The sequence below is a fragment of the Diabrotica virgifera genome, chromosome 8 (assembly GCF_917563875.1).
Source record: "Diabrotica virgifera virgifera chromosome 8, PGI_DIABVI_V3a".
Taxonomy (NCBI): Eukaryota; Metazoa; Arthropoda; class Insecta; order Coleoptera; family Chrysomelidae; genus Diabrotica; species Diabrotica virgifera.
In genome coordinates, this window is record NC_065450.1 from 138,925,781 (window position 1) to 138,942,190 (window position 16,410).

Consider the following 16,410-nt stretch of genomic DNA (forward strand, 5'->3'; position numbering starts at 1 on the left):
AAATTAGCGGAAGGCGTTAATCTGTCCACGAAAAAATAAACTCTGAAAATGACCATACTTTTTAGGTGATGCATAACTTTTGAAACTATGTGTATTATGCTTATATCGAACCAAAACATAGTGAACTGTTGTTATAATCAAAAGTTGTTTGGCGGTTATGTTTTTCAAACATTAATAAAATCATCTTTTTTTTAAAACAATTTTCAGAGTGGAGAGATTTTCAGAATCAATTTGTGGCTTAATTCTATATAAACCTAAAATCTAACTTAGACATGCTACAAACAAACACATTCAAAACTTTGTCAAAATAATATATTTAAAAATAAAAATTCGATCTTTTAAAAAAATATACAGTGATCCGCAGCAAACAAGATGTATTCTACTTGGGAACTTTGTCTTTCATAATTGCATAATACTGGTCCAAGCCAACTTGATTTCCTTCCTTGTAGTAAGGCAGAGCTTGCATTCTCTTCATCCAAGCAACTATTTTGGGATATTTAGCTTCCTTCAAGTTGAAAAACGCATTCCATGAGGTAATGGAAGTAATAAAAGAGAAATCAGCTACTGTTAGTTGGTCACCAGCGATGTAGTTGTTCTTTTCCAAAAATTTTTCTGTGATATTATAGGCTTCCTCGAGCGCTGTTAGTAATTTAGGGGCAATTACTTTCTCACCTTCGAAGAGAAGACTTCTCTAAAAAACAAATAATAATAAAATATGATATAATTGGAATAATATCTTAGTTAAATCTAAATTATTAGCCTTATTTGAACAACCTTGTTTACGCCAGTCAATTAGAGCAAGAACAGGATATTACCTCCGAATTCTATCCTACTGCATGGATTTTATTGAAATTTTGGGAATAGCCTCTACTTATCTTCTAATTCAAAGTCTACCGTACGCCGATGTGCGCTTTTATCTTGGGGGCGATTCCCACCCCTTCTCGGGGGTGGAAAATTTTTTGGTCAAAATAACCACGGAAGAGGCTAGATAACCTAATTCTAAGCAAAAACTATTCTATATTTTTATTGAAAACTCAATACTTTTTGAGTTATTCTTGGTTGAAAATAGGATATTTTCATTGAAAAATTACACATTTTCGGACTGTTTTTTGCGAATACGTTAAAAACTATGCATCTAACTAAAATAACTGCATAAAACATTTTTGTAGCTTATAAATAAACAAACAGATTCGTTCCTTCTTAAATGTTCTAGTTGTAATACAAAAAGAGATATGGTAGGTGAAAACAGTTTGTTTTTTTTTTGGGCAATCTCAAATCGGTGTATTCAACTTGAAATAACAGAGAAACGGTCGATTTTAGGTGTATAATGCTACCAATACCTTTTGTAGTGCTTGAAAAGACGTTTAAAATGGGCAATATCAAATGCCAATTACGTTCAAACTAAGTGAGATATTCTGCAAAAAAAATTTATGACTAATGTATTTTAAACAAAAATGAGAAGTATATTTAAATTCTCATTCACCAGAATTTAAATGCATTGTTTTCCTTTTAAAATACCTTTTAACGTAGTGTTTTTTATTGAATGGTTCTTGAAAGAAATAAAGTCAAATTATAGAGCGTATTTTTAAATTTTCTTAGACATCTTCCTTTTTCTCTATGTAACTCGAAAATGATAAAAGATACGAAAAAAAGGTACTATACAAAAATGTAGGGCTGTTTTAGATAAAAATTTTGTTATTATTTTTTATTACTGTATCTCTTACCATTTTCAAGTTACATGGAGAAAAAGAAGATTTTTAGGAGAAATTAAATAATGTGCTCTATAATTTGATCTTACTTTTTTCACAAACCATTCATTTTAAACCCGTCCAACTTTTTGAACATACAGTCCCTGCTCAATTTATTAGACTCACCCTAGAAATATGAGTTTGATTAATTTCAAGCACTTTAAGGAGGGGGTATGGTTTGAAATATTTAAATTTTTTTTATTATTTCAAATAAAAGTGCATACTTTCAAGAATACTCTCTGAAAATTTCAAAATAATCGGAGTAAAATTACCAGAGATACAGGGTGTTGAATATCCCTACCTTCGACTGGCGTTGCCGAGGCTTCGCGCCAGCACGCTTGAGCGTAGTGAGAAACGTTAAACAACTGTTCGCCTTCTCTTTTGTAGATTACTCCCCAATTCAAAAAACATATTCCGATGTTCATTACTTTACGATTTGGCAGACAAATAAGAAGATAAAGATGCAGTTGTCAAAACTTTAAACGCATTTTTCTCAAAACTCCTTTTTCAAATGCGGTGGACATTGTAACTGATAAACTACTTGACCGATCTACCTGAAATTTTGCATAGATTTTCTTTAGACATTTCGTGAGGTAACAACGTCGAGATATTTTTTGTTTTGTGCTTATTTTTTGTTCAACAATATTAAATCTGTTGGTTTTCACAAAAATTTTATCAAAAATTTGTATCTGAGTCCTCTGTTGTTCAACCTGATCATGAACGAAATAATAAAAAAAGTAAGAACAAAAAAAGGATACCAAATGGGAGAAAAACCACTTAAAATAATCTGCTATGCAGACGACGCAATACTAATCTCTCAAAGTGAAGATGATTTACAACGTATGCTTCACGAATTGAATATAACCGCTAGAAAATTTAACATTTTAATTTCCCCAAAAAAGACTAAATGCATGGTTACAACAGTAGATCTAATAAGGTGTAAATTAGAGCTGGAGGGTCAAATAATAGAACAAGTCATGGAGTTTAAATATCTAGGCATCACACTATGCAACTACGGAAAGCTCGAAACAAAAGTGGAAGATCAGGTGAATAAAGCAAACAGAGCCGCAGGTTGCCTGAATGAAACAATATGGAGAAATAAAAACATCAGAAAAGAAGTGAAAGGCAGAATTTACAAAAGAGTCATCAGACCAATAATGACATACGCGGCAGAAACACAACCTGATACAGAAAGGACAAAAAAAGCTATAGACACAGCAGAGATGAAAACATTGCGAAAAATCAATGGTAAGACGCTGTGGGATAGAGCTAGAAGTGTAGATATATGAAGGGGATGCAAGGTGGACAACATTATTAACTGGATGAAAAGCAGAAGAGTAGAATGGAACGACCACATAAGCCGAATGACAACAAATAGAGTAGTAAGAACGGAGAGAGACGGTTCCCCAATAGGAAGACGATTAGTGGGAAGACCACGAAAAAGATGGAATGACAACTTACTGGAGGCACATTGAAAAACAGACAGAGTAATGTCTATATAAAAAGAAGAAGAAGAAGAGAAGAATTTTCAAAATTAAACATGCGTTGGAAAGGTAATGTTCAGTACTATAAGAAGCCGTAAAATCGGACTTAAATTTTCGAAATTTTTGGGAGTTTTGGGGACGAGAACGAAAAACAGACCCTAAATGGGAATAGCCGTAACATCCACACCCTTGTACCAAAATGGATGGTTGACACATTTCTCTTTTCCTGTATTTTAAGATTGGATTTGGCCCAATTTTTTCAATTCAGTCACATTTAGAAAATCGAAAATTTCTTGTATAATATAGTGTCCCATGTACGGGAACAGCCGTTCTCTGGGATATAAAAAAATAATAAGCATCAAGGAGACCAAAGTGAACTATAAACAATTTTTCTCGGTTAGATCTACATAGATCAAACTGAAAATTTGTATAAATACTCCTTATAATGTTTATAAGGACGCAACGTAGAGAACATTCCAAAATTTTAGAAAAATTTTCCGAAATTTTCCCTCTTGTCGCAAAATCTTTTTGGAAAATTTTGGGTACAACTCACCGTCATGCCCTTTTAAGTGTTGTACATAGCGTATGTACCAATTTATAGCTAAATCGATTCAAAAGAAACCCAGAAACACTGTTTTAAAATTTTTTTTGATAATACCTCCTCCTCGATAGCATAAAAGACTTAAGCTTTTTGTTCGTTTGCCCCAACATTTTTGTCAGACAATTAGATTTTTTGTTCAAGAATATAATTATTTGTAACTTACTGACTTTGTCGGAAAAATGGTTTTAAAGATAAGGGATGCACGAACCCAGCAGGGTTTAAAAGTATAATTTATTAATAAAAATTAAATTTTTTGTCCGACTTTGGATTTGACCCAATATTTTTGTCGGACACTTAGATTTTTTGATTTAGAATATAATTACTTATAACCTGATACTTGTGTCGGAATTTTTTTTTAATTCAAGAAAAAAACTACAGAACGATGTTCGTCGTTGTTCAAGGAGTATGTATTCAAATATCAGATCACAATTTTTCTAAAATTATCCCTCTTGTCGGAAAATTTTTTAAGAAAATTTTGGGTACAGCTCTACGTCATACCCTTTTAAATGTTTTACTTAGTGTGTGTACCAATTTTCAGCTATATCGATTTAAAAATAACCGAGAAAAACTGTTTTAATTTTTTTTTGATAATACCTCCTCGTCGATAACCTAAAAGAATTAATTTTTCTGTTCGTTTGCTCCAACATTTTTGTCAGACAATTACATTTTTTGTTTAAGAATATAATTACTTGTAACTTACTAACTTTGTCGGAAAAATGGTTGTAAAGATAAGGGATACACTACCTCCTCGTCGATAGCCTAAAAGAATTAAGTTTTCTGTTCGTTTGCCCCAACATTTTTGTCAGACAATTAGATTTTTTGTTTAAGAATATAATTACTTGTAACTTACTGCCTTTTTCGGAAAAATGGTTTTAAAGATAAGGGATGCACGAACCCGCAAAATTTAAAAGTATAGTTTATTAATAAAAATTAAATTTTTTGTGCGACTTTGGATTTTCCCCACTATTTATGTCGGACACTTAGATTTTTTTATTTGGAATATAGCTACTAATAACCAGATACATGTGCCGGAAAATTTTTTTTAATTTGAAAAAAAAAACTACAGAACGATGTTTGTCGTTGTTCAAGGAGTATGTACACAAATTAACAGATCACAAGTTTTCTAAAATTTTCCCTCTTGGAAAATTCTTTGGGAAAATTTTGGATACAGCTCTACGTCATACTTTTTTAAATGTTTTACTTAGTGTGTGTACCAATTATCAGCTACATCGATTCAAAAATAACCGAGAAAACTGTTTTAAAATTTTTTTGATAATACCTTCTCGTCGATAGCCTAAAAGAATTAAGTTTTCTGTTCGTTTGCCCCAAGATTTTTGTCAGACAATTACATTTTTTGTTTAAGAATATTATTACTTGTAACTTACTACCTTTGTCGGAAAAATGGTTGTAAAGATAAGGGATACACGAACCCAGCATAGTTTAAAAGTATAGTTTATCAATAAAAATTAAATTTTTTGTCCGACTTTGGATTTGCCCAATATTTTTGTCGGACACTAAGATTTTTCTATTTTGAATATAACTACTTATAACCTGATACATGTGTCGGAAATTTTTTTTTAATTGTAGAAAAAAAACTACAGAACGATGTTTGTCGTTGTTCAAGCAGTATGTAGGCAAATATCAGATCACAATTTTTCTAAATTTTCCCTCTTTTCGGAAAATTTTTTAAGAAAATTTTGGGTACAAGTCTACGTCATACCCCTTTAAATGTTTTAGTTAGTGTGTGTACCAATTTTCAGCTCAATCGATTTAGAAATAACCGAGAAAAACTGTTTTAAACTTTTTTTTTATAATACCTCCTCGTCGATAGCCTAAAAGAATTAAGTTTTCTGTTCGTTTGCCCCAACATTTTTGTCAGACAATTAGATTTTTTGTTTAAGAATATAATTACTTGTATCTTACTACCTTTGTCGGAAAAATGGTTGTAAAGATAAGGGCTGCACGAACCCAGCATTGTTTAAAAGTATAGTTTATCAATAAAAATTAAATTTTTTGTCCGACTTTGGATTTGCCCCAATATTTTTGTCGGACACTTAGATTTTTTGATTTGGAATATAACTACTTATAACCTGATACATGTGTCGGAATTTTTTTAATTGTAGAAAAAAAACTACAGAAGGATGTTTGTCGTTGTTCAAGCAGTATGTAGGCAAATATCAGATTACAATTTTTCTAAACTTTTCCCTCTTGTCGGAAAATTTTTTAAGAAAATTTTGAGTACAACTCTACGTCATACCCCTTTAAATGTTTTACTTAGTGTATGTACCAATTTTCAGCTAAATCGATTCAAAAATAACCGAGAAAAACTGTTTTAAAATTTTTTTTGGCAATACCTTCTCGTCGATAGCCTAAAAGAATTAAGTTTTCTGTTCGTTTGCCCCAACATTTTTGTCAGACAATTAGATTTTTTGTTTAAGAATATAATTACTTGTAACTTACTGCCTTTGTCGGAAAAATGGTTTTAAAGATAAGGGATGCACGAACCCAGCATAGTTTAAAAGTGTAGTTTATTAATAAAAATTAAATTTTTTGTCCGACTTTGGATTTGATCCAATATTTTTGTCGGACACGTACTAGATTTTTTGATTTAGAATATAACTACGTATAACCTGATACTTGTGTCGGAAATTTTTTTTTAATTGGAGAAAAAAAAACTACAGAACGATGTTGGTCGTTTTTCAAGGAGTATGTACGCAAATATCAGATCAAAATTTTTCTAAAATTTTCCCTCTTGTCGGAAAATTTTTTGGGAAAATTTTGGCTACAGCTCTACATCATACCCTTTTAAATGTTTCACTTAGTGTGTGTACCAATTTTCAGCTATATCGATTTAAAAATAACCGAGAAAATCTGTTTTAAAGTTTTTTTTTTGATAATACCTCCTCGTCGATAGCCTAAAAGAATTAAGTTTTCTGTTCGTTTGCCCCAACATTTTTGTCAGACAATTAGATTTTTTGTTTAAGAATATAATTATTTGTAACTTACTACCTTTGTCGGAAAAATGGTTGTAAAGATAGGGGATCCACAAACCCAGCATATTTTAAAAGTATAATTTATTAATAAAAATTAAATTTTTTGTCCGACTTTGGATTTGCCCCAATATTTTTGTCGGACACTTAGATTTTTTGATTTGGAATATAACTACTTATAACCTGATACATGTGTCGGATTTTTTTTTAATTCGAGAAAAAAAACTACAGAACGATGTTTGTCGTTGTTCAAGGAGTATGTACACAAATTATCAGATCAAAATTTTTCTAAAATTTTCCCTCTTGTAGGAAAATTTTTTAAGAAAATTTTGGGTTCAGATCTACATCATACCCTTTTAAATGTTTTACTTAGTGTGTGTACCAATTATCAGCTAAATCGATTCAAAAGTAACCGAGAAACACTGTTTGAAATTTTTTTTTGATAATACCTTCTCGTCGATAGCCTAAAAGAATTAAGTTTTCTTTTCGTTTGCCCCAACATTTTTGTCAGACAATTACATTTTTTGTTTAAGAATATAATTACTTGTAACCTACTACTTTTGTCGGAAAAATGGTTGTAAAGATAAGGGATGCACGAACGCAGCATTGTTTGAAAGTATAGTTTACTAATAACAATTAAATTTTTTGTCCGACTGTCGATTTGCCCCAATATTTTTGTCCGACACTTTGATTTTTTGATTAAGAATATAATTACTTATAACCTACTAATGTTGTCGGAAAAATGGTTGTAAATAAAAAAATTTCAGGAAATTGACATCTTCGGCGCGTCCGACTGCGCATATGCCCCGTGAAAATTGTCCGACAAGGTTACCACATTATTGTAAAAAGGTTTTATGGTAGATACCGTTAAAATTATCAATGTGGTAATAAATTTATTTTTTTCATAAATATGACATCTTTAGCGTGTCCGACGCGTCATATGCCCCAATATTTTTGTCCGACAAAATTATTTTCGCTGTTTATATGATAAAAACCATTGATTAAAATAAAATGACCAATGTGGTTATAAATTTTTTTCTTGCATAAAATTGACAACTTCGTGACCGCTTGACAGACAAACGCCCCACTACCATAATGCGCCAAGCTCCAAATTTGTCCGACTCCACCCAAATAACAAGTACAAAAAGTTTCAACGGTGTGGTCATAAATAATAATTTTATATGGGGGCCTAAGAACTATTATAATAGTGCACGTAATGAAGCTTAAAATAGGACAAAACCTCGCAATTTTTACAGAATAGATGGATTAGCTTGAAAATTTGAGAATAAGTAGTTGATGGTCCAAGGATCAAAATCTATATGAGGCCGAAAGGCGCTTTTACCATGGGGGTGGTTACCACCCCATCTCGGGGGGTGGAAATTGTTTATTTTGTTTTGACCCAAAAGTTAGTAAAAACATTCAATCTAAGCAAAAAATTTTCTATACATTTTTTTGATAAAATTAATAGTTTTCGATTTATTCGCTATCGAAAGTGTTAGTTTTATATCGAAGAAATAAATGTTTTTAATCAGTTTTCTGCTAATAACTCAAAAAGTATTCGTTTTATCAAAACAACTTTGCTTAACAAAAATGTACCTTTTGAAAAAATAAACAAAACAGTTTTTTTTTAATTTTCTTTGAGACCAATAGTAATCGAACTATACTTTATTATATGTTAGCTCTTCTTCCTCAAATGCTAAATATTATAGTTTTAAACTCAAAAGACGGGAAAACTGTGCATTTTTCGAGAATAACTTGTTCAAACTAATTGAAAGTATTTAAAAATATCTATCTACAGAAATAAATAATATCTCTAGCTCAAAAATTAAGTGACTTATAATGAAAAGAATGTCAGTCCCTATTTTTTTCAGCGAAAAAGTGATCGGAAACTTCCCTCTACCTACCACCCTAATTAAAATTAGTCATTGACCTTATTTGGTCTTCTATATCTATGCATTATTAATAGGTTCTAGAGGTTTGACCGGCTTATAATGATTAGTTTTAAAAAATGGAGTTAAAAGCGAATAACGATTTTTTGTAGTTTGGTAAAAAATGCTCTTTTTTCCAGAATAGAAAGATTATTATCATCGGAGATACGAAAAAATATTTAAATATAAAATTGTAGCTTATTTAATTCTCAAGAACGGGGTTGACAAAAAAATTTTCTATGGCAAAAATTGAGTGAACTATTGACAATTAAAACTTGTAATAACATGTAAAAACCACCTTTACCAACCCTTTTACAGTCACCTTTTTTGCGACTGTGGATTTTAAAAGGATTTAATATTAATTTAATATTAATAGCCTTATAGATCTTCTAGAAACCTACAAAATTATTTTTTAACAAACTTTCTAGGATAAAAAATAAAAAAGTTATGTTTAAAAAATCAACATATTTTTTTGAAGAAAAGGTGAAATCCAATTGGAAGCATAATAATGTAAATTAGAGGTGTTTTTAGTCATTGGCCTTATTTATACTTCTTTACTTGTGTATGAGTAGTAAATTCCAGAAGTTTGGCTGGCTTAGAATAATTAGTTTTTAAAAAACTGGAGTTAAAAGCGAATAACGAACTTTTGTAGTTTGGTAAAAAATGCCATTTTCTTCAGAATAGAAAGATTAGCATCAGAGATACGAAAAAATGTTTAAATATGAAATTGTAGGTTATTTAATTCCCAAGAACTTGGTTTGAAAAACATTTTTCTACGGCAAAACTTGAGTGAATCGTAAATGAGTATAATATCGAAAAACATTGATTTGTTCAATATAAAACCAACACTTTCGATAGCGAATAAATCGAAAAATATTAATTTTATCAAAAAAATATATAGAACATTTTTTGCTTAAAATTAATGTTTTTATCAACTTTTGCGGTCAAAATATAATAAAAAATTTCCACCCCCAAGATGGGGTGGCAACCACCCACATGGTAAAAGCGCCTTTCGGCATCATATAGATTTTGAGCTTTGGACTATCCACCACTTATTCTCACATTTTCAAGCAAATCGATCCATTCTGTAAAAATTGCGAGGTGAAAAGCTTCAGTTCCTGGTCTTTTAATAGTGTCTAGTCGGACAAACTTTGATGTATGACAACACTGGAACAGCGGAAGTTTTAACTATGGAACGTGATTTTAATTGTGGAACGCGTCATCCTGACCAGTTTATGATTGTGAAAACTAGCAGGTTGTTTTTTTTTGTCCAACAAATATATTGGGCGTTTTACTAAGTCCGACACGTAGAACATTTCAAATGACAGGAATTATGTTGGTGATAAATAGCAGTCTGATTTTTGCATGAGAGTTTAATGAAAGGGTAACAAATCAATTGAAAGTTCTATCCGACAAAATACATGGGGCGTTTTCGTAGTCTGACGTTCGAAACCTGTAACCTGTTCCACAATTAAAACTTCTCCTGTTCCAGTGTTCCGCTTCATCAAAGTTTGTCCGACTAGACACCGTTAAACTAATAACAAATTTTTAGCTTGCAATTCATCAACTTTTTTTGGTACGCGAGATCCAGGCCTATAACAACAGGATTTATAATATCAAAAGGATAAAAGCAAAGATGTTGTCTATCTCCCACTTTATTTAAAATATACCTCGAAAGTGCTTTAAAAAGATGGAAACAAGAATGTAGAGCAATGGGAATCCCACTCACCAACACTCTGGTATATACCAGGGGTGGCCAAACTGTGGCTCGCGAGCCACATGTGGCTCTTTGAAGGATTATTTGTGGCTCTCAATAAATGTCCCTGAATTACTATTAATTTTTATTCAAAATGTGGCAACACATATAAAAGACTAAGCGTAACATCAGGACTTGGCCAAGGAGACCCCTTATCACTGTTGCTATTCAGTTTGGCCTTAGAATATTTAACAAGTAAAATATCATCTGAGCTGACAGGAGGATTTGCAAATCGAGGATCAAAACTATTGTTGGCCTTTGCTGATGATATAGGTGCAGTTGATCATTCTACAAGAGACGTGAGAGAGGTGTTTTCACAACTCGAGGAAGAAACAGGTAGTCTGGGCCTTCGAATTAATGAAGAGAACACGAAATACATGCTAGTAACCAAAAATCTAAGATCAAAAGTTAGGCAGAACATAACTATTAATGACCACAACTTCGAAGTAGTAAAAGAGGTCTTAGCAAGGATAGCTGCGTGGAATAGAGCATTAAGCTCCCTATCATCATTACTAAGATCTATGCTGCTAATAAAACAATCTATATTCAGACTATATATACAGCCAATTATTCGCCCAATTGTTAAATATGGAAGTGAAACTTGGACTCTACATCAGTGGGAAATAAATCTTCTTCAGATGCAAATCCAGTAATGGATGTTAGCGATCGCATTTTTCATTAACTCTCTGTTTCGTGCAAAATGTATCAGATATTGATTGTCGTTAATCCCTGTCCATTGCCTTATGTTTCGGAGCCAGTACATCTTCTTGCGCCCCATTCCTCTCTTGCCTTAAATTTTACCCTCGATTATAAGTTGGAGGAACTGGTATTTTTCATTTCGCATGGTGCGACCTTGATACACAGTTTTCCTTTTCTGTATGGTTTCGAAAAGTTGCCATTCTTGGTTGATTCTTTTAAGGACATCTACATTTGTGACTTTCGCTGTCCATGGTATCTTTAGGATATGGCGATAAAGCCACCACCGACCATATGTAGCACTTAGTCTCAGTTGAAGATCGAACTCGGAACAGGTCAGTACCTTCTAAATTTTACGAAAGCTTGTCGAGCTTGCTCAATGCGACCTTTTACTTCCCTGTCCGATGCCCAGTCTTCAAAAAGCCACGTTCCCAGGTATTTAACCCGCCAGTGGTCGCCATATGAGATTTTCTCTCACGGTTTTAGAAAATTGCGCACAACTTTTTTTCTGGGAAATTATACGCGCTGTAGTTCATTCTAGTCTCCTAATTATCCTCCCTTGACAATCTAATAGACTCGTCCGCTCAGATAGTGACTCAGTTTACTTAGTATCACCATATTGTTGAGTCAGTGCGCTTCATGTGAGAGATTCTCTCATCAAGCGACCACCCGCGTCACCAACTGTGTATAAAAATTAATTTTATTTTTCCCCTTAAAACCTAAAATAATATCCTTTTAGATGTATCTAATAAAAGGCGCCGAGGATGTGTTCGATGATATGAAAATCCTATATTCTGTTTCACGGGTTAGTTGTAGATGGTCACTTACCATATATTTTGCAATGTTAAATATTGGCGACATCAATAGTCACATTTTATATAAAGATAATAATAATAAAACAAAAAAACGTCGTGTCTTTTTAAAGCAAATGGCTTTATCGTTAAATAAACCTCATCTTTTTTGTAAAATTTTGTAAAGAAAGGCAAAAGTTGGATATGTGAGAGAAAACCTCACGCGCGACCACTCGCGTAACAACCTACCTAGCGACCAATGCCGGGTTAAATTTGCTCACTTTTTCAATGAACTTTACTCAGTATTATGGTGGAAAGTGCATCCATGTTTCTGGAGATGATCATGAAGTTGGTCTTTTTGGTATTACTCTCATCCCATTCTCTTACTGTAATTTCCGATTATAGTGACAAGCTGTTGAAGATCGGCTATGTTGTCACAAATTAAATAAATAAGCTACTGGGAAATAAATAAGCTGCTGGTATTTGAAAGCAAAGCCCTCAGAATGATATTTGGTCCTCAAAGAGATGAATTGACAGGAGAGTGATACTGAAAACATCGTTAGACATACAAAAGCTAAGATAAGATGGGCAGGTCATGTGGTAGGTCAGAGGAAGACATAGTGTTAAAGACGGTGTTTTTTAAGAGGCGATAGAAGATCAATAGGCCATCCCAGAAAAAAATTGGAAGGATGATGAAGAATCGAAGTATCCTGAATTAGTAAAGGCTGCTTGTAGAATTATTTGCATATTTGAAACAACGATGTGAACCATTTTATTTCACTTTAAAATTCGTGAAATCCAAACAGTAAGAGAAAAATTGAATACCTTTTATACAGTATAGATAATTAATTGTTCATTAATTGCGGCTCGCGAAAAATTTTAAATTTTGAAAAATGTCTCGGACTATCAAGGAGCTTGGCCACCCCCGGTATATACGCTCAACTTTGCAGACGATCAAGTAATGATGGCTCAAGATTATGACGATTTAAACTATATGGCACGAAAATTAATTGAAGAATATGATATATGGGGTCTAGAAGTAAATAAAAAGAAAACTGAATACTTGTGCATTGGAGGAGAACAAAAAGATTTCAAATTAGACGATACGACACCACGATAAATCACTGCTGTGACTATGGATAACCTACAGGGAATGGCACAAACTTTCAATAGAGTGGCGAAGACTACAGCATGAAAATATCAACACCTAAGACCAAATCCCTGGTAGTGTCAAGGAAACCCATAAGATGCAAAATAGTAATTAATAATAAACTAATTGACAAGTCTCGAGATTCTAATATCTGAGAGTCGAAATATGTAGTTATGAAGATGTTAACCCGCGAGTAGTCGCGCCGTTAGATAGAATCTCACATTTTACCCTTTTTCGCGATAACTTGATAAAAAATTTTGCAATTTTGAAAAAATTTCGTAAGTGCCTCGAGGAAGGGCGTAGGAATTTTTTTTTTTTTTTATTTTTTTTATTTTTTTTTGTCTTCTTCTTCTTTTGTGGAATTTATGGCTTTAAGGAGAGCCAAGTAGCTTTAATAAATTGTTAGAAATAATATTTCTAACATAACAAGTAAGTAAAAATACTATAAAATAAAAATTTGTTGTAAATTCGTATTTGAATTCGTATTGTGAGATAGAATCTAACACGCGACTATTAACGTTACAGAAGTGAGCGCGACTACTCCCGGGTTAAAGAGAGCGTCCGAAAGCAAGCAAATAAAGCCAATTACGTGTCAGGATGTCTGAGGGATGTCATCTGGAGAAACAAAGATATGAGGCTGGAAGGGAAAGTGCGCATATACAAATCATGTGTAAGACCGATCATGACGTACGCGATAGAAACAAGATGTGACACAGCAGAAACAAGAGGATGCTGAGAACATCAGAAATGAGAACATTGAGGTCAATAACTGGGAAAACATTGAGAGACAGAATACCGAACGACAGAATAAGAGATATCTGTAACATACAAGACATAGTACGGTAGGGAAGGCAGAGAAGACGAGAGTGACATCAGCATGTGACAAGAATGGAGAGAATAGCCCGTGTAGCCAGAGATTTAAAGCCAACAGGCAAGAGACCAATAGGAAGGCCCTTTAAAAGGTGGCGAGATAGCTGGCAGTCAACATTATAGCTACTGTAACGTTACAAACGTCACATCTTTGATATTTTATTTTTAAATAATTATTCTACTTTATTTTCTTTAATATTTCATTAGTAATAATTTTCTTCTATTCGTTTTAACTTGCTTTTTCGTTAAAAACTAGTTTGGCGCCCGTTCTATAACTATAGGCAACCCTATTTACATTGTATCATCTCTTGTGTTCCATGTTCGTTATTTCAAATTTCGGTCCAAGGTTCGTTGTCATGTGTCATGTCGTTTTAATGACAGTGACAGCCCCCGTATTTCATTCTCAAAATGGTGGTGGAAATGTCATAAAAGGCAAAGAAGCTTCAAAATTAAATCATTTTTATTCCAAATCAAATCTTCCTCTTGGTTTTTTGGAAAGAAATCAAACTTTTCTCCCTTCGGGAGCTTCAAGCCATCCACACTGGTGATGGAACTAGGGCTATACAAAGATTGACTATGACATCCGGACTACAGCACCCAACATCTACAGCTGCAGGGGCCTAGGGCCTAAGATACGCCCAGGCCTACAAGAAGTCTACAGCAGTACCATACGACATCAAGAAGTTACCATCAGCTACCAAAAGCCATAAGTATAATCCAGAATTATTAGTTTTTGGCAAGAATTTGAATATATTTGGTATTGCAATTTTACAAGTTTTATTTTTATTATATTTTTATAAACAATAAACATGATTAGTTAAAAATACTGTTTTGTTTGCTTCCATTCTAAATTTTCAGAGTTCATTTCTAAGATTAGGTAATATGTATTTTCGAATATTGTTTCAATTACCTGGGGTAGTCCATCACGTATTTCGTTTCACTACAAATACAAGCTCAAAATGAAAATAAGCTTAGATTTAAATATCGTAGTATAAAATATTTACTACAAGATAATAATACTTACAGAAATTGCGACTCCTCTAACAAACAAAGTACTTGAATCATAGTGAAGTCTGTGATCGACAATCGCCCTCTTTTTAAGGTCTTTTGGATAAAGAGAGTCATCTTTTCCGTATTTGGCTACTAAATATGTATTGATGGCATGACTGTCCACTATTACGAAGCCATCATCATCCAACACAGGTACAGTATGTTGAGGATTGATCTAAAAAAAATAAAATTAATTTAAATGATAGTTTTAAAAAATATATGAAAAAAAAATTAAGAAACGCTTTTCTTTAGTTACTAGTGACTAAAGTTAAAAATATTATAAAAAAATCAACTATAAAGCAAAAAATAAAAAAATTCAAACTCGAAGGATTATTCGAAAAAAACTGTTAGATAGATTAAATATACAAAAATCTCAACCACTCGTTAAAAAATTTAAAATATCTAGCACATTCGTTAAAGCGTGGGGCGCGAAAAGTAAAAAAGTATCTATCCTCAAACCGTTTATTCGATGAATAAACGCTTTTCAGCTAAAGCCCCACGCTTTTCTTTAACGAATGTTTTAGACTTTTTCAATTTTTCATTCAACGAATGTGTGAGATTTTTGTATATTTAATATGTCTAACAGTTTTTTTCGAATAATCCTTCGAGTTTGAATTTTTTTTTATTTTTTGCTTTTTAGTTGATTTTTTTGTAATATTTTTAATTTTAGTCACTCGTAACTAAAATAAAGCGTTTCTTAAAAAAATTTTTTTCATATTTTTTCATTTTTTTCTTTTTTGTCTTTCACTTTTCAAACATTAAAATATATTGTCATGTTTAAAAAAAGGATGTATATGATAGACACATTTTTTGCATTTATTTCAACATTTGATACATACATTGTACATTTTCTGTAATTTCTTCGTACATTTCTTAAATCAAAATTATTATTTACACCTATTACAGTTTTCGCAGTCTTTCCATCTCTTCTAATGCTTTACTATTGTACGGTATAGACCCTGTTAATTTCTTGCGAATTACGAATTCTAATGTTAATTGTAGCACGAAAAGTCTTTAACGGTGGTGTTTCTAAGACTACGTTAAAAACACGAATTTTTTTAATTCTATTTTTGGTTAAAGATTTGTTTCGTATCGTATTGAAATTTGACACGAATAAGCGCCGATGTTTATATAAACAAAGATATGAGCGTTTAAAATCGTCGCCGCTTAGAATGTTTATAAATATGATGTTCAACCATGAAAAGTAGTCGGAATCGTCAAAAAATTTGAAACTTTATTGTTTATTTATGAATCATAACGTAAAAAATTAACGTAAAAAGTGAAATTATATATAGTTCATATAATTAGCTACAATCTGTAAAAGTTTCAAGTATCTACATTGTAAA

General features: G+C 32.2%; 1 protein-coding gene across 1 annotated transcript in view; it reads right to left on the reverse strand.

Annotated features, from left to right (window-relative positions):
* Positions 1 to 295: 295 nt before the first annotated feature.
* Positions 296 to 16,410, reverse strand: part of LOC126889374 (glutathione S-transferase 1-like) — an 85,268-nt gene continuing 69,153 nt past the window's right edge. Inside the window, exons 2-3 of the mRNA XM_050657627.1 lie at positions 15,039 to 15,239; positions 296 to 691 (exon numbers count right to left, since the gene is read on the reverse strand). Coding sequence (XP_050513584.1) covers positions 380 to 691; positions 15,039 to 15,239 — 513 coding nt within the window. The 3' untranslated portion in view covers positions 296 to 379. The remainder of the gene's footprint in view (positions 692 to 15,038; positions 15,240 to 16,410) is intronic.